This window comes from Pseudorca crassidens, chromosome 20, assembly GCF_039906515.1.
Source record: "Pseudorca crassidens isolate mPseCra1 chromosome 20, mPseCra1.hap1, whole genome shotgun sequence".
Lineage (NCBI taxonomy): Eukaryota > Metazoa > Chordata > Mammalia > Artiodactyla > Delphinidae > Pseudorca > Pseudorca crassidens.
In genome coordinates this window covers 51387376-51412600 of record NC_090315.1, presented here as the reverse complement: position 1 = coordinate 51412600, position 25225 = coordinate 51387376, and the positions used below count along the sequence as shown (strand labels likewise).

At 38.5% G+C, this 25225-nt stretch overlaps 1 protein-coding gene across 4 annotated transcripts in view; it reads right to left on the bottom strand.

Annotated features, from left to right (window-relative positions):
• The window catches only part of CNTNAP4 (contactin associated protein family member 4), a 264146-nt gene that overhangs the window by 80983 nt on the left and 157938 nt on the right, over positions 1-25225 (bottom strand). For all 4 annotated transcript variants that reach the window (XR_010938853.1, XM_067717889.1, XM_067717890.1 and 1 more), the window contains 5 exons: positions 23639-23842; positions 22836-23020; positions 21885-22028; positions 18516-18777; positions 3240-3389 (listed from right to left, as the gene is read on the bottom strand). Coding sequence is in view for 3 of the 4 variants with exons in the window: in XM_067717889.1 (XP_067573990.1) it covers positions 3240-3389; positions 18516-18777; positions 21885-22028; positions 22836-23020; positions 23639-23842 (945 nt within the window). In the remaining variant the exon portion in view is untranslated. The remainder of the gene's footprint in view (positions 1-3239; positions 3390-18515; positions 18778-21884; positions 22029-22835; positions 23021-23638; positions 23843-25225) is intronic.

Below are 25225 nucleotides of genomic sequence, written 5' to 3'. Positions count from 1 at the left end.
TGGAAGAGTTAAGCAGTCCTGGTTATTCTTTAGCTGTTACTACTAACCAACACTTGTAGCTGGACTTCTCCTTCACAAAGATGATTACTCTCTGACTCCGTGTGAATTACACTCTGCACCTGGCTTTCTTCTTCCCTTACACTCCCTTGTAGCATTCTTTGTTTCAGAAAGAAGGTCACCGGCCAATAATTTCAGAAAAGACCAACCCCAGTTACCAAGTTGCCTGACGCCAGCTGTGGCTGTTTTGAAATTTCGCAAAAGAAAAAAAAAAAGCAAGACCTTCATTAGGATATAAAATCTCTCCTATTTCCAGGGAGTGGCGGGGGGTGGGTGCTGCTGTGTCCTCTCTTTGCCCGGCAAAGAATAAAGCTACTTTTTCTCGTTCCTCCAAAACCCTGCCTCCGTATTTCTTTTCGGCATTGGTGCATGGAGAGTCAAGATTTTGGCATCATTGGTCACCCCATTGCCAGTACCACTCAGACCATGAGCCCCTGAGCCAGTCCTGCCCTTTAGGGGACCCTATTCTAACCCTCCTCCAGCCATGATTCTGCCCATAGCAACAGGGGGTCTCACAGGGGAAGGTGACGTGCCCACTTGGAAACTGCTCCCCTCTAGCCCATCCCAGAATCCAGAATTCCCACCCCAGAAGCCCTACTTGGGCTTCCAGAAGGATGGACCTCCTCTACCAGGTCCTGAAGGCACAAGGCTGGGAGGAGGAAGGAGAAATGTGGCAGCAGGAGGCCTCCTGCTTTCCTTTGGACCCTTGCTCGCAGCCCTGGAAATGTCAGGGTGCCCTGGGGCTTGCAAGGTATATACTTAGTGATTAATAGAATCTCATGACAAGATCAAACATACTCTGGTACTTAAGGTTACCAATTGAGAAGATGATTGAATAAACAGAGATGTTGCCTAAGTAAACTTAAGATTGGTTATTTAAATAAAAGCCCTGAAGTTGGCATTTTATTATGGAACCTTTCACAGTATATTGTTTAGGGACTCAGGAATACCTTCATAGATGTCAAATCATAAAGAACATGACAGGAGGCATAAAACCCCAATTCAAGACGATGGTTACCTGGGGAGATGAAGAGGTATGATCATGGAGGGCCAAATGGATGTTGGTAATGTTATCTTTCTTAAGCTGGAAAATGCATGTGCAGATGTGTATTTTAAAAATAATAATTAGTATTCTTTAAATTGTATATATGATGTAAGATGTGAACAATATGAAGTAACTGGGTGTGGGCTATTTGGCAACTCCCAGTGTATCTTTGCAACCCTCTGGTAAATCTAAAACTATTCAAAGATTATTAAGTTCATTTAATTAAAATGGTGTATATCATATGTATCATAATAAAAACAAGCAAAATTACAGAGTGCACATGTGATATATTTCATTATAAAATATTATAGTGTGAATAAAAATCAATCAAAATTTTGTACAAAAAATAGGTAGGCATCATTAAATCTGAACATGAAGAGTCTAAAATAATTTAAGAATGATGAGTCTATTTTCGTTACTTACACTTTTATGCAGTCTGTTATTTTTATCATCTCTTTTTTGCATCATTTAACAAAATGTTTGGGTTTTTTCTTACCTCTCTTGGTGCTTCTAAATCTTTTCCTTTGAAGTGAAAGCTCTTAAGTTGTTCTACACAGATCTTCCTTGACTTACAATGTGGTTACATCTTGATAAACCCATTGTAAGTTGAAAATATCCTAAGCCAAAAATGTGTTTAATGTATCCAACCTGCCAAACATCATAGCTTAGCCCAGCCTACCTTAAACATGCTCAGGACACTTACATTAGCCAACAGCTGGGCAAAATCACCTAACACAAACCCTACTTTATAATAAAGTGTTGAATACTCACGTAATTTATTGAATACTGTACTGAAGGTGAAAACAGATTGGTTGTGTGAGAACAGAATGGTTTAAGTGTATCTGTTGTTTACCCCTGGGATTGCGCGGGTGACTGGGAGCTGTGGCTCCCTGCCACTGCCCAGCATCCTGAGAGAGTATTATTCCACATGTCACTCGCCTGGGAAAAGATCAAAATTCAAAGTACGGTTTCTAATGAATGTGTATTTCTTCGCACCATCATAAAGTTGAAAAATCCTAAGTCAGGGACTGTTTGTATATCCTACCATGTATTAAACGAACATGTTCCTATGGACTGCTATAAAATCAATCATATATTCCATAAGGTTTTATAAACCACTTGGTTTATAAATGAACACATCACCCTAAAGGAAGCAATTATATCTTTTAAGATTGTTGGCATTATGCTGCCTTTCACAGTAATGGATTAGGTAGGGGTTTTTTGGTTTGTTTGTTCACTCTTAATATAAGATGAATGATTTACGGTCTGTGTACTTACTGTCAATTCTTAGAAAGGAATTTGTATTTTATTGATGAATAATGAAGACTGGGCTTTCAACCAAATTCAAAAGTGCTTCTACACAGAAGTCATGATTACATTTCAAAATAACAAGAAGAAACACCTCAAGTCATGATTAAAAATAAGTCTTACTACTAACAGTTTTACAACTTTGTCTTTCTAATTAATGTTAAGTATTGCCTTATTTTAATTTTCCAGTGCTAAAGATTCATTTCCACTTCCAAGGTTTGCTTTTTGAAGATTTTAGTTCAATCAAACATCCACTGGACAAGTAAACACTTCATTTGTTTTTGTTCTTTAAGAGAGATGGCCTGGTGCTGAAGGCTAATGCCTTCATTTTATCAACTATATCAGTGCGTTATTACTTAGCAGTGAGAAGAGGCTTCTGGGGCTAATTAAGTTAGATTTTTTGTCCACTGGCATAATATTGACCTGCACTGAGCAGCAGAAAAGCAAAAAAAAATGCTCTAGAAAAGCTAAGAGGCATGATCAGGAAAACAGTGCAATGAAATGAGCCCATAAAATCTGAAAAAGACAAACATGTAAGGCCATTCAACATCAGGAAAATATAACAACATTTGAAAGTGAGAACTGAAGAGCATGGTCTACTTGCAAGCAATCTCATTATAGAAATCATAAACGTAAGTCAGTCCACCTCAAAGAAATGCATTTTAGGTCACAATTAATCATCGTGATCTACTCAACATTTCCATGTTCAAAGAAAGTGAGAAATTATTCCATAATATTCACACTGGTTAAAACACGATGACTTTAAGACACAGGGCAAGTGACTGCGAACATGGTTCAACTGCCCATATGGAGCAACCGTTTCTCTTACCTCCAAAATAATAGGTGCCCCCTGAATAAATCTGCTCAGGCCCCAGGGAAGGAGATGCAGAAGCCACCTGGCCATCCACCACCACGCTCAGGTAACTCCTTTTGGCAGACAAAGAGACGGAATGCCACTGCCCATCATTTAATCCAACACCTGGGGGGGGGGTAAAATTAGTTAAAAGAGATACCTCTTAACAGTGAACATTGTAAGCAGTTGGTTAGAAATAGCAATGTACACATCACTCAATCAAGGGCAGCACTCAACTATTTTTTTTTTTTTGCGATACGCGGGCCTCTCACTGTTGTGGCCTCTCCCGCTGCGGAGCACAGGCTCTGGACGCGCAGGCTCAGCGGCCATGGCTCACAGGCCCAGCCACTCCGCGGCAAGTGGGATCTTCCCGGACCGGGGCACGAACCCGTGTCCCCTGCATCGGCAGGCGGACTCTCAACCACTGCGCCACCAGAGAATCCCTCACAACTATTAATAAAAGAAAAGAAGAAGGGAGAGAGGAAAGGGAGGTCAGTGGGCAATCAGCACCCTCTACGTGGAAACAGTGCATGATTATCTTCCTTTCTTGGGGCCTCAATAGAGAGAACAAAATTCTAACTCAACTTTGGACAATCCTGAATGGTTAAAATCTTTCAATGGTTCAAATCTTATTTGGCATGGGCTAATTTTCAGCTTCCACCATGTAATTTACCTTTTAAAAGGAGGGATTTGGGAAGAGCACAGATATTTTCCAAAATTCTAGTTTATACCCAATAAACGATTTATCTGCTCTTTTACACTTTGCTGTAGTCATTTTTTGTGAGACTAGAATATTTAGCAAAGTATATGAAGTCAATAATTACAAAAATATTTGAAGAGATTATAATGCATGCTGAAAGCCTACTGGTATAATGCAAAGTTAAAAAATAAAGCAGCGTGGAAAACCAGATTTACACAGCTGATCATAATAACTTTCAGATTTCGTATCTGCAAGTTCAACCAGTTGCCATAATTTATTGGTAGCTTCCAAATGAATACTCAGGGCACTTTTGGGGTCAGGCACAGAAATGCACAGAGCAGAGAAAAATTTGAGTTGACTGACATGCATGCTTCTAGCTGAGGTCAAGTAAGGCAAAACTTCTTCTTTCAGCTCTCACATGTAAAGCTGTCTTCACATTTTTGTGTTTTTTGTTGGTGACTTTGCTGTTTAAAAGGCCCCCTGGCACAGTGATGAAGGGCTGTCTAGTGTTCTTAAGTGCAAGAATGCTATGATTTGCCTTATGGAGAAAATAAATGTGATGGATAAACTTCATTCAGGCATGAGTTAGAGTGCTGTAGGCCACGAGTTCAATGTTGGTGAATCAATAATAAATACCAAAGAACGTGTCTTCAAACACAATCATACATACAAGGTTCTGTTGATAGGGAGACAAAAATGTTGCCACCACAGGCTCACAGGAACCTGACCCTGTATTTCCCCTGGGAACAATGGTTTAGTATTTGCTAATTCCATGTCCACAGCAACTTCAGAGAACATAACTATTGCAAGTATTGAGAATCGACTCTATACATACAATTCTTATTATATTCCTAATTTTATATAAATATGGGAAAGGGCTGAAAGGAAATATCTCTACATATAAACAGTAATTTTTGCATAAAAGAAAACTGTGGTTGTTTTTACTTCTCTTTATAATTTTTCTGTATTTTCCAAGTTTACATATATAATAAAAAATTGCTATAATCAAAAATCAAGGTTTTCTTATCACCTATAGAAACAGTCACTAGTCCCTCCTAAGGCAGTCCCAGTGTCATGAATCCAGGAGATGGTGGAGCCTTTCCCTCTTAAAGGGAATTAAGTCTACAAAGGTTCTGTTTTGAATACTCAGCAGACAGGCGGAATCTAAGTCTCTCTATTGTAGGCAAACCAGTAAGGTTTACATCCACCGAACAGTCAACTCTGTATGATTTTGCAGATCAAATTACTGAGCAAAAATATAAGTACTCTATTAAATCTAAAAGTCATGGGCCTCTTTCCTGATATTATGTGCAATTTCTTTATTTCTCCAGCTATTTTTCTTTTTTCTTTTTTTTGCTGTACGCAGGCCTCTCACTGTTGTGGCCTCTCCCGTTGTGGAGCACAGGCTCCAGACGCGCAGGCTCAGCGGCCATGGCTCACGGGCCCAGCCGCTCCGCGGCATGTGGGATCTTCCTAGACCGGGGCACGAACCCGTGTCCCCTGCATCGGCAGGCGGACTCTCAACCACTGCGCCACCAGGGAAGCCCTCCAGCTATTTTTGACCACAAGCTTTCAGACAGAAAATGCATGGAAGCTCCATTAGATGCCGAAGCTCTTTGCCCTGTACGCATTTAGTAGAACACAAATTCCATCCTGGGCACCAAAGCTTATTTTTAAATTATATCCATGAAGCAAAAAAGATTTCCAAAGACCCAATTCTGATTTGGTTTGTGAAAGATAATGAGAAAGACCTAAAAACTGAAAACCGAAGAATGTAGGCTAGATACTTTTAGACACATTTTCTAAGAGTGGACTCTGAAATAGACGGCTGAAGAGAGTTATATAATCCCTGACGATATGAGACTGGACTAAAATAAATCAAATGTCCCACATTTGTCATCCTGTGCTTCCTTTAAGAGGATACATCTAGAGCGAGAATCCTTGTACTGAGTTTTGCGTCACACGGACGAACACTTCCCACCCTCCTCACCCCACCCTGCGTCTCCCACCATCTCTTCCTCAAAGCTCGGATGTGCCTGGATACAAGGCTCTGCTTCTGTTATCTCATCTTAGGCTTTCCATTGGCCTGGGACGGTGCTCATCAAACTACCTGCGGTTATGGACATTTTCTTTTCTGATCTACTGCAGATTGATACTTTTATAAAATTCAATAAAAATGAATGACTGAAACATTAAAGAAAGAAGATATATAAAATGCAAGCCCACTGACCATATGCTTAGAAGGTGTGGCAATACCTTCTTGCTATAACGGTTTCTAGGAGACTACTCTCAATTTTTGTACTTATCTTGGTAATAAGTATTTCAGTGAACCAGTATATTCCAAGGAGCACACTCTGAGTAGCAGTGCTCCAGGTAGCTGCTGGGTAGCTGCAGCAGGATAAAGTCAAAGGCTTGGGGACATCTTCTGTCAATACAGAAGCTAATTTAGATTAAGAACACAAGTCTGAACAAGTTAAGAACAAAAATCATAAATCTTGCCCTCAAAGTCCACCTCCTCAATTTGGGATGATTCGTCGTCTAAAGGAGGGAAGGAAGGAAGGAAGGGAGGGAGGGAGGGAGGGATGGAGGAAGGGAGGGAGGGAGGGAGGGAGGGAGGGAGGAAGGAAGGTAAAGTAAAATAAAATAAAGTTATTAAAATAAAAAATAATTATTAAGAAAAAGAAAATTATTAAAAAAAAAAAAAACGACAGATAGAACCCTAGGACAAATGGTGGAAGCAAAGCTACACAGACAAGTCTGTCAGGACAGCCATTCTGCGACGTGACACCGTTAAATGCACCCATCTGCCCAGCTTGCGGGTTACGAAGTTGTGCTGTGTTTGCGGGGGAGCTTCAGAAAGCTATTCTTGAGCCTCATTTGTAACAGACAGCGCTCGCTTATGATGAGGAGACTTTTATTACCTGTCACTGGGATTTATTGCTCAAATTAAATAATGAAAGACCCATTTAATTCATTTCACCTAACTCTACATAATAAAAAGGATAATTTTTAAATTGGATTCTATTTTTCTTTTAAATCTACAGCTCCTTCCACGTTAATGTCTGATGAGAAGTGAGCCCCTTTCCAAGGCCACATCACGGTGAAAGAGGGGAAGAAAAGGAGGAATTGCAGATTTGTATTTTTTCTGATTCATGGTATAAGGTAACTAAATGCTAATTCTAGTACACGACTCCCACCACTCACAACTTTTGAATGTAGGGGAAGGGATATGTTGCTGGTATAATAATAATAAAATAATAACAGTTTTAGTGACTATTATTCATAACAGGTACTGCGTGCTTTATATGCATCATGTCATTTAATCTTCAACATTACTACTGTTATTCTCATTTTAAATATGGAGAAAATAAACCTCAAGAGGAAAAACAAATCACCCCAGGAAGTATCCAGCTGGTGAGCTGATTCCAAAACCCACACTCTTCTCGGCCTGCACGACAGGTGGTCCCCTTATTGTTTTGCTCATGTTAAACAATTAACTGTGAGAAAGAGAAAAGCAGCCCCTAAGAGCTAGGGGCTAGTGGCCTGGTACTCTCAGGGAGGCCTTGGTGGTGTGAGATGCTGGTGGGCGTCTGGAGCTAGGCCTTGGTGTTCTCCCACTGAGCATAACAAGCTCACAGAACATCAATATTAGACAAGGTCACTCTGTCACTACAACGAACTGGGACCAAAAAAAAACCCCCCAAAACAAACAAACTCCAAAAGTACTTTACAGACTGGTTTAAGCACAGACAAAAGCAAGGCTACTGTGCAAACCACAAAAATACCAAGTCCTCGCCTGGCTAATACGAATAACAACTGACTTTTTAAATCAAATACAGATTTAGCCTTATTTTATTCCTCCATCCTTCTAAATAATACTTACAAAGATACTTAACCAGTTACCCTCACCTCCTGGCAGCATTTAATCCCAAGCAATTTTCCATTTCCTTGAACCCCCCATGCAAAACAGCTAACTCAACCTAAAATCCTACGACAAGTCATCCTTAACACCTTTGTAATGAGACTCTCCCATGGTTCCCCTGGGTGAGGGTTCTCCTTGTCGCAATAAGCAACAAACCCAAACTGTTTGATTGCAGGTATGACCACTGTGGTCTCTGGGTAGAAACCATTGACACCTCCAGCTGGAAGAACAGAAGAATAAATGGAAAGATTTGCAAGTGCAGGTGGCAGGAGAATGTGGGATCCTTTACAAGAACCTCCTCCCTCTCCCCTTCTTCTCCTTCTCCTCCTCTTTTCTTTTCTCTCTCTCTCTCCTTCTCTCTTTTTGTCTCCCTCTCAGGCCCCAAAACACATAGACACACAAAATATAGGAGGAGGAAAAAGGTTTATCTCTGCTCCTTGTATATAATATCAGGGACCAGTCTTAAACTGCTACGGAAATATTGTGACACTTTAGCTAGCATCGCTCTTTCATAAGATTATAACAGGCATCCATGAAGTAGGATGTGTAAAGAGGGAAAAAAGAAAACAACCCTGCTATATAGGGTAGATTCTTTGCAAAGAAGCAAAAGGCAATTAGACAAAGGCCATTACTCAAGGAGCAACTGAAGGAATTTGCCTGTTCCAAGTAACTTTTAGTGCTCTGAAACTGTGCCAGACATTCCTATATTCACTAACTATAGCCACTAACCAGAATTAAAGATCCATGACACCAGATTGCTCTTGCCAAGAGGAAAACATGGAGGTCAATGCTGCCAAACACTTTAGGGGAAAGAGGGACTTTCAGGGAGTGATGGGGTTCTAAGGTGAAAAGCAGGAATATTCCAACAGTGAAAGGGAAGAAGGGGGAACTTTAAAAATGGCTTCTCCTGGGTGAGGCAAATCAAGACGGCAGTCCCATTGCCAGGGTCACAAGAATCATGAAGGCCTAGTAACTGAAACACGCAGAGGCATCTCATAGGCGGAGTCAAGACGGCATACTGGGAGAATGTGGAATTCGCGTCTCCTCAAAACTAGGGTACCTACCAGGTACTGGTGGGGGACCACAGACACCTAAGGGAACGGGAGGAACCCCCAGTGACTGGGTAGGACGTGGGGTGTGGGGGTAGTGAAGGGGGAGGAGAAGTGGAGGCGGGATGGGACTGGCGCCCCTGAGGGGTGGCTGTGGGAGGGGAAGGTATCCCACGCCCAAAAGGGGAAATTGGGGAACCACTGGGACGGCAGAGGACCAAAAGGGAGCATGGCCAGGTTTACCATGCCCACGTGGGTCCCTGGGAGACTGCTGAAGACCCAGGCCTGATCCTCTGCCCACAGAGGCCCCCTCCAGCTGTGCAGGTCCTGAGGGAGTGGGAGGAAGGCAAGGCGGAGTACAAGTAAAGGCCGGACCTCCAGGACCGGCACCCCTGAGGGGTGGCTGGGGGAGGTGAGGAGCTCCTACACCAAGCGGTACCCACCCCCGTTAGGGGGGAGAACCTGGGAGAGAAGGTGGGGGAGGGGCACGGAGGAACAGAAGGGAACGTGGCCAGTGCGTCCCCTGTCCACTTAGGCACCAGGAAGGCTGCTGGGCTCCCAGGCCCAATCCTCTGTCCTCGAAGCCTCCCTCCTGCGCACAGAGCCCAAGCCCCGCCCCCACCCCCCCACCCAGGGCCCCACCTCTACACTGGGAGACCCCGTCCAATGAGCTGGGCCTAAACCCCAACCACACACCCTCACTCAGGGCCCTACCTCCGAACTCCGGAACTCCACACTCCAGAAGCCCTCCTTTGGATGTGCTGCCTCTCCCCCTCCCCAAGTCCTAAGCAGACACCCCACTCCATGCTTGAATGTCACCCAACCTAGGCCCCGCCCCCCAAGGGACTTTTCCAGCTACCTAGGTCCTGAACCTAGGCCCTGCCCCATGCTCAAACGTCACCCCCCTAACCGCCTAGGACCCACCCCACCCTAAACCCCACCCCTGCCTAGAGTTCCACCCCCACCTAAACTCCACCCGCATAGCCAGGGCTTTTTTTTTTTTCTTTTTTCTGTTGTGGTTGTATTTTACCTTGTTGAAGTTGTTTCAATTATAGTTTTATTTTTCCTAATATATTTTTTATCTTTCTAATTTTATTTTCTATTTTATTCTTTGATATTGTACTGTTCCTTTCTTTCTTTCTTCTTCTTTTTTTAACTGCACCGTGAAGCTTGTGGGATCTTGGTTTCCAGGTCACAGGTCATGCCCAAGATCCTGTGGTGAGAGCTCCGAGTCCAAACCTCTGGACTAACGGAGAACCTCAGACCCCAGGGAATATTAATAGGAATGAGGCCTCCCAGAGGTCCTCATCTCAGCACCAAGACCTGACTCTATCCAACTGCCTGCAAACTCCAGTGCTGGACGTCTCAGGACAAACAACCAGTAAGACAGGAATACAGCACCACCCATCAAAAAAAAAAAGAAACAACAAAAAAATATGTTACAGATGAAGGAGCAAGGTAAAAACCTGCAAGACCAAATAAAGGAAGATAAAATAGGCAACCTACCTGTAAAAGAATTCAGAGTTAGGATAGTAAAGATGATCCAAAATCTCAGAAACAGATGGAGAAAACACACGAAACACTTAACAAGGACCTAGAAGAACTAAAGAGCAAACAGTGAGGACCAGCACAGTTACTGGAATTAAAACACTCTAGAAGGAATCAATAGCAGAGTAACTGAGGCAGAAGAACGGATAAGTGAGCTGGAAGACGAAATGGTGGACGTAACTGCCAGGGAGCAGAATAAAGAAAAAAGAATGAGAAGAACTGAGGACAGTCTCAGAGACCTCTGGGACAACATTACACGCACCAACATTCGAATTACAGGGCTCCCAGAAGAAGAAGAGGAAAAGAAAGGGTCTGAGAAAATACTTGAAGAGATTATAGTCGAAAACTGCCCTAACATGGGAAAGGAAATAGTCAGTCAAGTACAGGAAGCAAAAAGAGTACCATAAAGGATGAACCCAAAGAGAAACATGCTGAGACACATTAATCAAACTATCAAAAATTAAATACAAAGAAAAAATATTAAAAGCAGCAAGGGAAAAGCAACAAATAACATACAAGGGAATCCCCATAAGGTTAACAGCTGATCTTTCAGCAGAAACTCTGCAAGCCAGAAGGGAGTGGCAGGACATATTTAAAGTGATGAAAGGGAAAAACCTACAACCAAGATTACTCTACCCAGCAAGGATCTCATTCAGATTCGATGGAGAAATTAAAACCTTTACAGACAAGCAAAAGTTAGGAGAATTCAGCACCACCAAACCAGCTTTACAACAAATGCTAAAGGAACTTCTCTAGGCAGGAAACACAAGTGAAGGAAAAGACCTACAAAAACAAACCCAAAACAATTAAGAAAATGGTAATAGGAACATACATATCGATAATTACCTTAAATGTAAATGAATTAAATGCTCCAACCAAAAGACATAGACTGGATGAATGGATACAAAAACAAGACCCGTACATATGCTGTCTACAAGAGACCCACTTCATACCTAGTGACACATACAGACTGAAAGTGAGGGGATGGAAAAAGATATTCCACAAAAATGGAAATCAAAAGAAAGCTGGAGTAGCAATTCTCATATCAGACAAAATAGACTTTAAAATAAAGACTATTACAAGAGACAAAGAAGGACACTACATAATGATCAAGGCCATCAATACAAGAAGAAGATATAACAATTTTAAATATTTATGCACCCAACATAGGAGCACCTCAATAAATAATGCAAATGCTAATAGCCATAAAAGGGGAAATTGACAGTAACACAACCATAGTAGGGGACTTTAACACCCCACTTTCACCAATGGACAGATCATGCAAAAGGAAAATAAATAAGGAAACACAAGTTTTAAATGATACATTAAACAAGATGGACTTAACTGATATTTATAGGACATTCCATCCAAAAATAACAGAATACACTGTCTTCTCAAGTGCTCATGGAACATTCTCCAGGAAAGACGATATCTTGGGTCACAAATCAAGCCTTGGTAAATTTAAGAACACTGAAATCGAATCAAGTATCCTTTCCAACCACAATGTTATGAGACTAGATATCAATTACAGGAAAAAAACTGTAAAAAATACAAACACATGGAGGCTAAACATTATGCTACTAAATAACCAAGAGGTCACTGAAGAACTCAAAGAGGAAATCAAAAAATGACTAGAAAAAAATGACAATGAACACACGATGACCCAAAACCTATGGGATGCAGCAAAAGCAGTTCTAAGCAGGAAGTTTATAGAAATACAATCCTACCTCACAAAACAAGAAAAATCTCAAATAAACAACCTAACTTTACACTTAAAGCAATTAGAGAAAGAAGAACAAAAATAACCCAAAGTTAGCAGAAGGAAAGAAATCATAAAGATCAGATCAGAAATAAATGAAAAAGAAATAAAGGAAAGAATAGTAAAGATCAGTAAAACTAAAAGTCAGTCCTTTGAAAAGTTAAACAAAATTGATAAACCATTAGCCAGACTCATCAAGAAAAAAAGGGAGAAGACTCAATAGAACTAAATATGAAAAAGAAGAAGTAACAACTGACCCTGCAGAAATACAAAGGATCATGAGAGATTACTACAAGCAACTATATGTCAATAAAATGGACAACCTGGAAGAAATGGACAAATTCTTAGAAAAGCACAAACTTCTGACAATGAACCAGGAAAAAATAGAAAATATAAACAGACCAATCACAAGCACTGAAATTGAAACTGTGATTAAAAATTTTCCAATGAACAAAAGCCCAGGACCAGATAGCTTCACAGGCAAATTCTATCAAACATTTACAGAAGCGCTAACACGTATCCTTCTCAAACTCTCCCAACATATAGCAGAGGGAGGAACACTCCCAAACTCATTCTACAAGGCCACCATCACCCTGATACCAAAACCAGACAAAGATGTCACAAAGAAAACTACAGGCCAGTATCACTGATGGACATAGATGCAAAAATCCTCAGCAAAATACTAGCAAACACAATCCAACAGCACATTAAAAGGATCATACACCATGATCAAGTGGGGTTTATCCCAGGAATGCAAGGATTCTTCAATATACGCAAATCAATCAATGTGATACAACATTTTAAAAAACTGGAGGATAAAAACCATATGATAATCTCAATAGATGCAGAAAAAGTTTTTGACAAAATTCAGTACTCATTTATGATGAAAACTCTCCAGAAAGTAGGCATAGAGGGAACTTACCTCAACATAAAAACGATCATATATGACAAACCCAATGGTGGGTTTGTCAACGAACAAACATCGTTCTCAATGGTGAAAAACTGAAACCATTTCCACTAAGATCAGGAACAAGACAAGGTTGCCCACTCTCACCACTATTATTCAACATAGTTTTGGAAGTTTTAGCCACAGCAATCAGCGAAGAAAAAGAAATAAACGGAATCCAAATCGGAAAAGAATTAAAACTGTCACTGTTTGCAGATGACATGATACTATACAAAGAGAATCCTAAAGATACTACCAGAAAACTACCAGAGCTAATCAATGAATTTGGTAAAGTAGCAGGATACAAAATTAATGCACAGAAATCTCTTGCATTCCTATACACTAATAATGAAAAATCTGAAAGAGAAATTAAGGAAATGCTCCCATTTATCATTGCATCAAAAAGAATAAAATATCTAGGAATAAACCTACCTAAGGAGACAAAAGACCTGTACACAGAAAACTATAAGACACTGATGAAAGAAATGAAAGATGATACCAACAGATGGAGAGATCTACCATGTTCTTGGATTGGAAGAATCAACATTGTGGAAATGACTCTACTAGCCAAAGCACTCTACAGATTCAATGCAATTCCTATCAAACTACAAATGGCATTTTTCACAGAACTAGAACAAAAAATTTCACAATTCATATGGAAACACAAAAGACCCCGAATAGGCATAGCATTCTTGAGAAAGAAAAACAGAGCTGGAGGAATCAGGCTCCTGGACTTCAGACTATACTACAAAGCTACAGTAATCAAGACAGTATGGTACTGGCACAGAAACAGAAATATAGATCAATGGAACAGGATAGAAAGCCCAGAGATAAATGCACGCACATATGATCACCTTATTTTTGATAATGGGGCAAGAATACACAATGGAAAAAAGTCTCTTCAATAAATGGTGCTGGGAAAACTGGACAGCTACATGTAAAAGAATGAAATTAGAACACTCCCTAACACAACACACAAAAATAAACTCAAAATGGATTAAAGACCTACATGTAAGGCCAGAAACTATCAAACTCTTAGAGGAAAACATAGGCAGAACACTCTATGACATAAATCACAGCAAGATCCTTTTTGACCAGCCTCCTAGAGAAATGGAAATAAAAACTAAAATAAACAAATCGGACCTAATGAAACTTAAAAGCTTTTGCATAGCAAAGGAAACCATAAACAATACAAAAAGACAACTCACAGAATGGGAGAAAATATTTGCAAATGAAGCAACTGACAAAGGATTAATCTCCAAAATTTATAAGCAGTTCATGCAGCTCAATAAAAACACAAACAACCCAATCCAAAAATGGGCAGAAGACCTGAACAGACATTTCTGCAAAGAAGATATACAGATTGCCAACAAACACATGAAAGAATGCTCAACATCGCTAATCATCAGAAAAATGCAAATCAAAACTACAATGAGGTATCACCTCACACTGGTCGGAATGGCCATCATCACAAATATCTACAAACAAATGCTGGAGAAGGTGTGGAGAAAAGGGAACCCTTTTGCACTGTTGGTGGGAATGTAAATTTATACACCCACTATGGAGAACAGTATGGAGGTTCCTTAAAAAACTAAAAATACAACTTCCATATGACCCAGCAATGCCACTACTGGGCATATACCCTGAGAAAACCATAATTCAAAAAGAGTCATTTACTACAATGTTCATTGCAGCACTATTTACAATAGCCAGGACATGGAAGCAACCTAAGTGTCCATTGACAGGTGAATGGATAAAGAAGATGTGGCACATATATACAATGGAATATTACTTACCCATAAAAAGAAATGAAATTGAGTTATTTGTAGTGAGTTGGATGGACCTAGAGTCTGTCATACAGAGTGAAGAAAGTCAGAAAGAGAAAAACAAATACCGTATGCTAACACATATATATGGGGAAAAAAAAGGTTATGAAGAATCTAGGAGCAGGACAGGAATAAAGATGCAGACCTACTAGAGAATGGACTTGAGGACATGGGGAGGGGGAAGGGTAAGCTGGGACAAAGTGAGAGAGCAGCATGGACATATATACACTACCAAACGTAAAACAGATAGCTAGTGGGAAGCAGTCGCATAGCAGAGGGAGATCAGCTCGGTGCTTTGTGACCACCTAGAGGGGTGGGATAGGGAGGGTGGGAGGGAGACGCAAGAGGGAAGAGATATGGGAACATATGTATATGTATAGCTGATTCACTTTGTTATACAGCAGGAACTAATACACCATTGTAAAGTAATTATACTCCAATAAAGATGTTTAAAAAATAAATAAAATAAACAGAAAATAAATAAATAAATAAATGTTATAGTTCTGGGAGGAGAATTTTATATTTAACTTTAAGAAAAAAAAAAAAGACCTAGTGGCAGGACAGGAATAAATATGCAGAAGTAGAGAATGGACTTGAGGACACGGGGAGGGGGAAAGGTAAGCTGGGACAAAGTGAGAGAATGGCATGGACATATATACACTACCAAACGTAAAATAGATAGGTAGTGGGAAGCAGCCACATAGCACAGGGAGATCAGCTTGGTGCTTTGTGCCCACCTAGAGGGTTGGGATAGGGAGGGTGGGAGGGAGACGCAAGAGGGAAGGGATATAGGGATATATGCTTATGTATAGGTGGTTCACTTTGTTATACAGCAGAAACTAACACACCATTGTAAAGCAATTACACTCCAATAAAGATGTTTAAAAAGAAACATCTCAAATACTGTAAGGCTGCATCTGCCAGTCCCTGCCCATGGGAGCAAGAAGCTTGTTTTCAGGCCTGATTTTCACCTTTAGGCAAAAGCAACAGCAGAAATGTAAAACTCATAGCAGCAATCTCAAATTTGACAATAAATAACTTGTTTTAAACAGGAAAATATAACCGTATTGTTCGTTAGGTTCTTGATCTGAATGATTTTTGCTTTGCCATCTATGAAGGTGACAGAGACTGACAACATTTTATGTCATGAGTGATTTTGTAGTGCTGCTAATATGTCTTATGATTTAGACTACTATAATATCCTTAATATTTCAAAAATGACTGAGGCTGGCATAGTATTTTTTTTTTTTTCGGTACGCGGGCCTCTCACTGCTGTGGCCTCTCCCGTTGCGGAGCACAGGCTCCGGACGCGCAGGCTCAGTGGCCATGGCTCACGGGCGCAGCCACTCCGCGGCACGTGGGATCCTCCCGGACCAGGGCACGAACCCGTGTCCCCTGTATTGGCAGGCGGACTCTCAACCCTTCCCTGCGCCACCAGGGAAGCCCTGGCATAGTATTTTTGAACCTTTCCAAATGACGATTTGTAAAACTACATCACATTAAAAATTTAGCCTGATAATTCAAACATCTGCACAATTCCATTCTTCCTCAACATAATATAAATTTTTATTCTATTGTAAAAAGCATAAAAACTCTATGCTTTGAAAACCTGTAAGATTAATAATTTATATCTCCAGTAGCAAAGAAAACTTGAGCCATCCTTATAGAATGGAATGATTTAGTATATGATACTCACCCACCAATAATAGGTCATCCATTCTCTTCCGAGTCATTATGATACAACCTGACAACTGATTTAATTATCGAACACTGTACCTGAGAAAGTCTTCTCCTATGAGAGAAACAAATGGACCCCTCACCCATACCATTTAAATAGCCCACCATCCAATGCAAAATGTACTTTCCTCACCGAAACTAGCAAAAATTAATACTTTAAAAGAAACTAGAAAGATGGGAATGGGGGAGTTGGTGTGTAAAGTCCTACTTCTGTTATCTGAAGTGTAACAATTTTAATATATTGACTTTCGTATTTTGTCGAGGATCCTTGTTATTAGCTACGGGCACAGTCACACAAAGTCATATGATGTCATAATAGATGACAGTGTACACGGATTTAAACATTAATTTTTAAAATCATTTGGGGTAGTCTAGATAGACTTACACCTAGTATTTTATTAAATTTATATGCCTGTAAAGTATTTAGAAATGAACCAGCTTCATGGGGCTCAGTACAATAACGCTGTACTGAAGCAGCTTCTTTAAGATGCTGAAAATTAGGCTGTGAATATAACCACCCCAGAGGATGTCAAATAACATCACAATAAACTACACATTAATAGCAAGCTTACATTTTTAGCACCTCATTTTAGGGAGGCTATTAATTAGTAATATGACACTGATTATTTTATTTCCTTTTGTCAAGCCTGCAAATCTACCACATTTTGAGTATTGCATTAAAAAGTCACAGCACAGTACCTTTAAAAATGATAACTGATATTGAAGTTTCAGTTCTCACATTTAAACTACAGCAATATACGAACAACAAAATAGATACACAAAGACTAGGCATATTCATTTGTATACCTGTGTTTCTTATATTTGGTTTCTGACTGTATTTTAACTTTTTTTCCTCTCCCAGTCATATTCTATTAATTTTGGTCATAGTTAATATAGATGAGTAGTACAATGGCATCTTTAAATTGTTTTTAAAGATCGTTTATTAACTTGATGTCACAATTTACCCCAATGTGACCTCTAGTTGCTTGGCTTGGGTATTATTCCATATATATGAAAATGTGATGGAGCTCCTTTGTCAAGAATTATATAATTTTAATGAAGAGACAAAAATATCCCTCACCCAAAGCACTGACCTAAATTAGACATCAATTTTCCAGACACTCATACAGTCTCTTTAATTATATTCTAGTCATTAAAATGGTACCATATTGCCTAGAAGTGCAGAGAATTCCATTTGGTTCCCAAATGAGAGACTTTACACAAATCTTCTCCCCAAATATATGCAACACCACACAAACTACAGCAACAAGTAAAGTTAATTTGACTAAATATTTAGGTTTTACATTCACACTAATATTGAGATACAGATATAGATTCCAGAAAGACCCCTCCCCATCTCTCAAAGACCAGATAAGACTAATAATTGTGTTACACAAGACTCATCTTCCACTGAAGATATCCAGCAAACTTGGGGTCCATTTCAAAGTCTGTCATATTTTTCCCAGAACACATTTCCTCGGGATATATTGATTTACCTGGATTGGGCGAGAGGGTCATGGAAGGAAATTTCTATTGCCCCACAACTATCATTTTGGTTAATAAGAACTGCTCGTGTTGAAGACATATTTAAAAGAAAATCGGAATCGAGTTCCTCTAAGGAAGAGATAATCTTATTAACTCAAGTATTCATTTGTTAAACAAATATTAATTTTTGGGTTAAGCATAAAATTTTATGGAGAAGGGACAGAGAGATAAGGAAATCTTTCAAATGCATATACTTTGCCTGCAGGAATGCACTTATTACCTGCTGTGATGTCACTGGGTAATTTTCCTGGACGGTAGAGATTCACCTTAAGTCTTCCATCATTAAGAAAGAGGAGGAGACCCCCTGAAACCAGCTGAAGCTCACTGAATAGCAGTAGCCCCTCCTTATTCCAGGTTCGAAATTGAAAAGTGGCAGAAACTTCGTCCTCCCCGGAAGAGCCCAGCAGTGCTAAGTAACTCCTGGGGCTCAGAAAAGTCACAGGCACAGACTGTGGTTCTGAACAAGAAAACAACACATTTCCCTGAGAATAAAGTAAAAGAAAAAGCTTTAAGAATGACACTCACATCACCTTAGTGATAAAATCTGAAATACAGAGGCTGTTTATCAATCTCTAATTACCCCGATTTAAAACAACAACAAAAATTGCTATCAACATGAATATTCAAATCCTTGCCATATGTCTTAAAGGTTCTTCAAATCCAGGGATACATGGTCAGGCAAATCTTTCCCTGCGTTTTCTGGGTGAAATTATTTCCTCCCCATCTCTCAGTTCACACAGGCATCTAACTCAATGCAATTGAATTCAATAAAAAATTTATTTAAAACAACTCTTTTTTTATGTTCTACTTGGTTTTCTCTTCCCACTTATTTTACCCTTTTGCTGCCTTTGGCTTCTAACCCACCCCTTAACATAACTAACATTAATGAGCTACTGGTTTTCCTTCCATGTTTTTTCATAATTCTCTCTGTTTCCATTGACACATACAAATACATATATACACATATATATGTATATACATGTTTAAGTTATGTGTTCACTTATATGCACATTCACGTACACCTAAATGTGTTTTGAATACATATACCTACACACTAGGCATTATTTGTTTTATTAAAATAGGAGCCATGTTTTATGCTGTTTACTGTATCATGATTTTATCATTAACAAATAACTTACGGAAATCCCTTTGAGTTATCTGGCAGAAGCCTAATTCCTACTTTTATTGATTGCATAATATTTTACTACGTGAATGTTCCAATTTTAGTCAACTGTTTCCTTGTTAATGTATATTCACTTTGTTTCCAGGTTTTGCCTCTCTGAACAATGCAAGAATAAAGAACTCTGCATGCTTCTCTATGTGCTGGTATTTGCAGTTCTGCAGAAGAGGGTTCTAAATAAAGAACTATTGTATCTACATGTTTTAATAAATATTTCCAGCTTCTTCTCTGCCCACCAAAAAAAGTCAAATTCTCCACATTTCCAACAGTAGTATACAAAGGTATGCTTTTCCTACATCCTTGACAAAGATATGCTTTTCCCCACATCCTTGACAGCAATAGGTATTACATATCTTTTAAATTTGCATAAGTTCAACAACAAAATATCAGAGTGATGTATCATTCTTATTTCTCTTGCATTTACCTAACAGTATATCTAAGCATTTTTCATGAGTTTGTTGCTCTTCTGGACTCGCTTTCCTCAGAACGGTCTGTTCATACCCTCTGCCTATTTTTCATTTTATTAGGTTTAACATTGCATAATACAATGTAGTACTTACATTCTTTTTTGAACCATTTTTGTCTTTTTCTTATCATTATGTGCTTGTCATCAGATTTACATGTATTATTTCTTATCTAATGGTTTTTAGGTAGATCTTCAGGATACATTAGAATTGCATGAATTTTCATTAAAATATTGTACATGAAGGATTATTTTGCTATTAGAGTTAAATACATATTTAAGGATTAAAAAAAAAACATAAAGGTCCGAACTATTTAGAAATAATTAGAATGTTCCTTAACAGGCTTCAGAAATCAAGATAAATGTTTTTATTTTACCCGAAAATAATCTTCAACAAATTTTCTAAATATAGATTTGAAAAGTCAATGAAATCACTTTATTTAGAAGAATACACATTGGAATTAAACTACTAGTCTTGGTTAAACAAAAACATTTGGCTATACTGTGATTCTGTTAAAAGTGAATTAGCTTTCTCTGCAGACAAATACCTTGCCCCAGTGAATGAAGTAACAAAAGCAGAAGAGTGAAATAAACTGACCCATAATGTAAAGGCAATTATAAGACTAACAAACCTGGTAAAAATGGAAACATTTACCAGCTGCATTTGGACAGCTGTCTGCTACTCTACAAGCAGCAAATCCTCTTGGCAATGAAGAGTGGGTGCTAGCTGCACGAGCAGCTTCTGGAAACTCATTTTGCAATGAAACACTCACATCTATCTCTCTATAATATTTTTATTTTCCATTTAAATTCTTTTCCCTTTTTAAAAAAAAACTATTTAAAAATCTTGCTGGATGGTGTACTCATATAAATACTATCAATTCACACAGAGAATTAAGAATAAAATGTTTTGTAAGCAATAAATAATCCCATGATGTGGTTTGGGTTTTGCTGACACAACATGAGCTTACATTTACATATTCTGAATTTTGAACAATTAAAGAAATGTATTCAAAGGGATAGATGTGTCTGCTTTTCTGTCATTAAGCTGGTTAAGCTAGAAACCACGTTTCACAGAATCTCTTTTCTTGTCTTGCTCTGGTTAAAAGTTAGCCAAAAAGGGAGCTTGCATGATATGAGTCAGAAGTGAAAGGCTGGCCGTTTTCCCCCCAAAGGTTTTCTGTGTGTGATAAAGCCCAGTGAGGGAGGATCACAGAGGGGCTGGTTTATTCCAGCTTGTCCTGGCTTTCACTCTGCTCCATCTCCTCCTCCAGACAGCTGGGCTCCACTTTCCAGCGCCTCTGATGATTGTTAAGATCCAAGTCCTAAAATAGACCCTTGTTCCTAAACTCACAGTGGTGCTGCTTCCCTGACTGAACCCTGACCGATAACAGTTGTATTTAAATTCTGCTGCATTTCCATAGAATTAGAGTATAATGCAGCCTGACCAGCACTGCTCTTGGGACAGACTGGCAGATGCAATCTTGTAAAAGTCTATTAGTTTCTTTTATTGGTTATAAATGACCATGGCAAAATACAAATTTTTCAAATGCTTCTCTAATATAGATGGATGTTATCTGACTCCAGGAACTTGGTATGCTTCCTCAGAGAGTGTGTCAGGGAGTATCTTATAAAGGAAATTACAGAGTAAGAAAAATTAGTCTCCTGGGAGTAACAATATCACAACAAAATAAATTATCAGTTGCACCAAAAAAAAGGCCTGCTTTACTTCATATAAATATAAGACAATCATGCCCTATGAATTTTAAATTTTTAACATAGAATTCATCCCTTACATGCATATTGCCAAGCAGAGAAATGTTTTTAAGGAACAAGAGTAAAGTCTAAAACATCACATCAAGTGGGAATTCAAAATGAAGCAATTGTTTTGTGTGGAAAAGCCACGCAGTTTTCCTCATTTGTTCACATGAAGACTCAGGTCTTACCATAATGATGATCTGTGGGTTCTGTTGCTTGGCCAAATCAATAACATCCACTCCATTATAATAGAGATTTTCTAAACACCCATGAAAATGTTTATGGGGGAATGACGCTGATTTTCCAGGTGCTGGAATCCCTCCAAAGCTGATCTTAGAAAGAAAAATGGCATCAATAATATTGTTTAGTGATTTTTTGATAATCTGCTTAAATAATTACGATTAGCAACTATAGCTGTAATCATCACAGATAGACCGATTTTTCAGTACCCTACACTGCCATATTGTTAATTTCAAATGGAGATTAAAAAAAATTAAGATGCATATCTTGAAACAAATTTATATGCATTCAGTTTGCACTTACACAAGAGCTTGATTATTTTTACAAGTTGCTCATCACACCTGATTTCAATATTTTTTGGTTCCTGAAGAAAAATACATCTTTATATCCATGGTAAACCTTGACAACTTTAACAATGTTACCAATTACAATGACATTTTGTTTCATATATATTTCTGGCACACATTGATATTTGTGCATTTGAACTGATTATTAATGAATCAATTAATCTATTTATTGCTACATTCTCTCCATGAATCTGCACTGTTCAGGAGTGCCCTTTACCCGCCCCTACCACCACCAATCATGCAACACATTCTGCATTTACTTGTAATGAGATCTCTTCAAGAACATTCCCTACATGTGGCAATTTGTAACTACACATTGCAGGCAAAAAAGATGACATTTCTTTGTAATAATAAATTAACGTACTGGGAGAAAGATGGAGCCTCAGTAGTACATGCACAAAATTTGCTACTTGCGTTAGGTCACCTAGAGGAACACTTCATCAGAACCTTGACTGACTCTGAACGTAGGTTTTCTATAGTGTATTTTCTTTCACGTGGCTATACCACATATATATTACAAAGTCTGCATTAATTGAAACGTAACCATCACACCTCATAATCGAGATGTAGGTAACTGAACTCTCCCTGGGCGTGGAAACGATGTCTGTGCTCATCCACTGTAAAGTTGACTTGTTTGCCCAAGCGTTGGATGAGCACGGAATGCCAGTGCTGGTCGTCCAGCAGGCTGCCCAGGGTGAGACTGATCGGGCCGTGAGTGGAGGGCAGCTTAGCTTCACCTTAGAAGAGAAAAAAATAACAGCACCATTATTCTCAGTTTAAAAAAAAGAAAAAAAAGTTCCTTTTGGGGGCACCAGAGTCTCTCATTATAATTGCAATCTCTTTCCATCCACTCCATCCAAAATGCTAGTCTGAATTTACCTCAAGTTTGAATATAATATGCTCTCAACCTTGTTGTAATTTCTTCCTCTGTTAATTCTCTTTATTAGCATTACCCACCATCACACACTCATTTTCAATATAAATTTTATCTTTGCTACAACCTCACTATTTTTACTACGTCGGTATTTTTCAATGACCCATCCCTTTCATCATGATGTTTGAAAATAGCTAAGTGGTTCTGTCAGCACTATGACATTGAAAGAGGGTCTTGTACAATTTGCAAATAGGAACGATTTTTACGTGCAAGTACAATATGGGCGTGTATATATATGTGTGTGATATATATATGTGTGATATATATATATATATATATATCACATACATACACAAACACTTGAATGTGGAAATACGGCACCTTAATTGTTAAAAAAAGATAAGCTATAAAAGCATAAGGTTACTAAGGTGATGTCTAAATGACCAGAGATTTTCCAAGCACTTTACCCAAATAGTTTTACCTGAATTAATAACTAAAAAGAGTTTTCCTCCTCTTAACTCCAGTGTGATGTGATCTCCATTTTGCCCTTGCCGGTGGAGTAGAAGCCCATCGCTCTGCATAGTTTTAAATTTCAAAGAAATTATATCCTTTATTGGGCTCAGGGATTTTTGATCAAATCTGTAGAGAAGGCAACTTTTCCCATCAAGATCAACCACCTCTGATCCTAGACAAAGATATTAAAAGTCATTCTAAGGATAAATATGCTTTTCATTAAAGCATTTTAAAAGTATATGTATAGAAAGAGCATTATACTTGTACCCATACATGTATAGTTCAGCTCCAACCCAATCAAAATAATGGAAAATAAAACCACCAAATGTCTAATTCCTTCTAATTCCTGGGATTGATTCCATTTTAGTCTTTATTCACCTATTTACAAAATTCATGATCTAGAAATACATTTTGAAATGTATTCCTAATTTTCTCTTATATTATTAAAGGCTGTTTCTCATTCCATAATAAATTAGGGAAAAGGTTATAATCAATACCCATAAAACCACTTTGCATATTTCATGATCAATATATTTAATGACATTCTTGAAATATTGAAGTTAAATGGTTTTTTACCTTCTGAAAAAGTAGTTTTGAAATCTCAAAATTCTTTCTATATGGCATATAAAAGAGATCGACACACAAATACAAACACATACATCGGACTCATCAATGCCACCTCAAGTATATATTAAACTGACCTTTGTGTTTTGTTTTATTTTATTATTTTTGTGGCTAAGTAATAGTATTTAAGAGCAATGCTATTTTCTGTCTTCTCAAGGGCACTATTGGAAAGATATTCACTTAATGACATTATAAGGGCTGTTCTGCTGCATTTGTGTCATAACTGTGACATTGACAGGTTTTTTCAGCTTTCTGACAGTGTCTTATCTACTCATTGTCAAGATCACTTTTATTCAGTTCATCTGATAAAAGATGTCATGTTATACCAGTAACATAACAGTACATCTGTCAAAATCAGTTGCACCCTGAGCAAAGAACTGATAATACTCAGAAAGCCTTGCAGTGTTTCCTACATTTCACAAGTCGAAGATTTTTTTTTTTTAAGGCAATTACCCTTGAGAGTGCATTTATGTAATAAATGAAGAGGTTAGGGAAACCCAATAAAATAGGAAGCTATTTTTCAAGTGGTTAGGTGACTTCTCCCAGTCAACAAAACGACATTACAGTTCACTCATCTTGTTTCATTCGACAAAATTATTACATCAACTTGTATGTCCAAATATGCATTTCTTTCAGATTATCCATCATATGTAATGGGAACCATTTATATTCACCACCGCCCCAAATTTTTTCCAACTATTTTATGCAGCTATCTTTTGGAAATTCAGAGGTTTGATTTTTCCACATCTTGTTAATGTGCTTATAAAAGAATTCATTCACCAAGTGCACATGAATAAACATTGCATTCTGTAGAAAGAATAATGTTAACTGAATAATTACTCCTTGTTATATAGCTGAATGAATGTGCATGGCAAAAACATAACTCTGTGACAAATACAAATAATGTGTTCTATGATAATTAGATTACAAC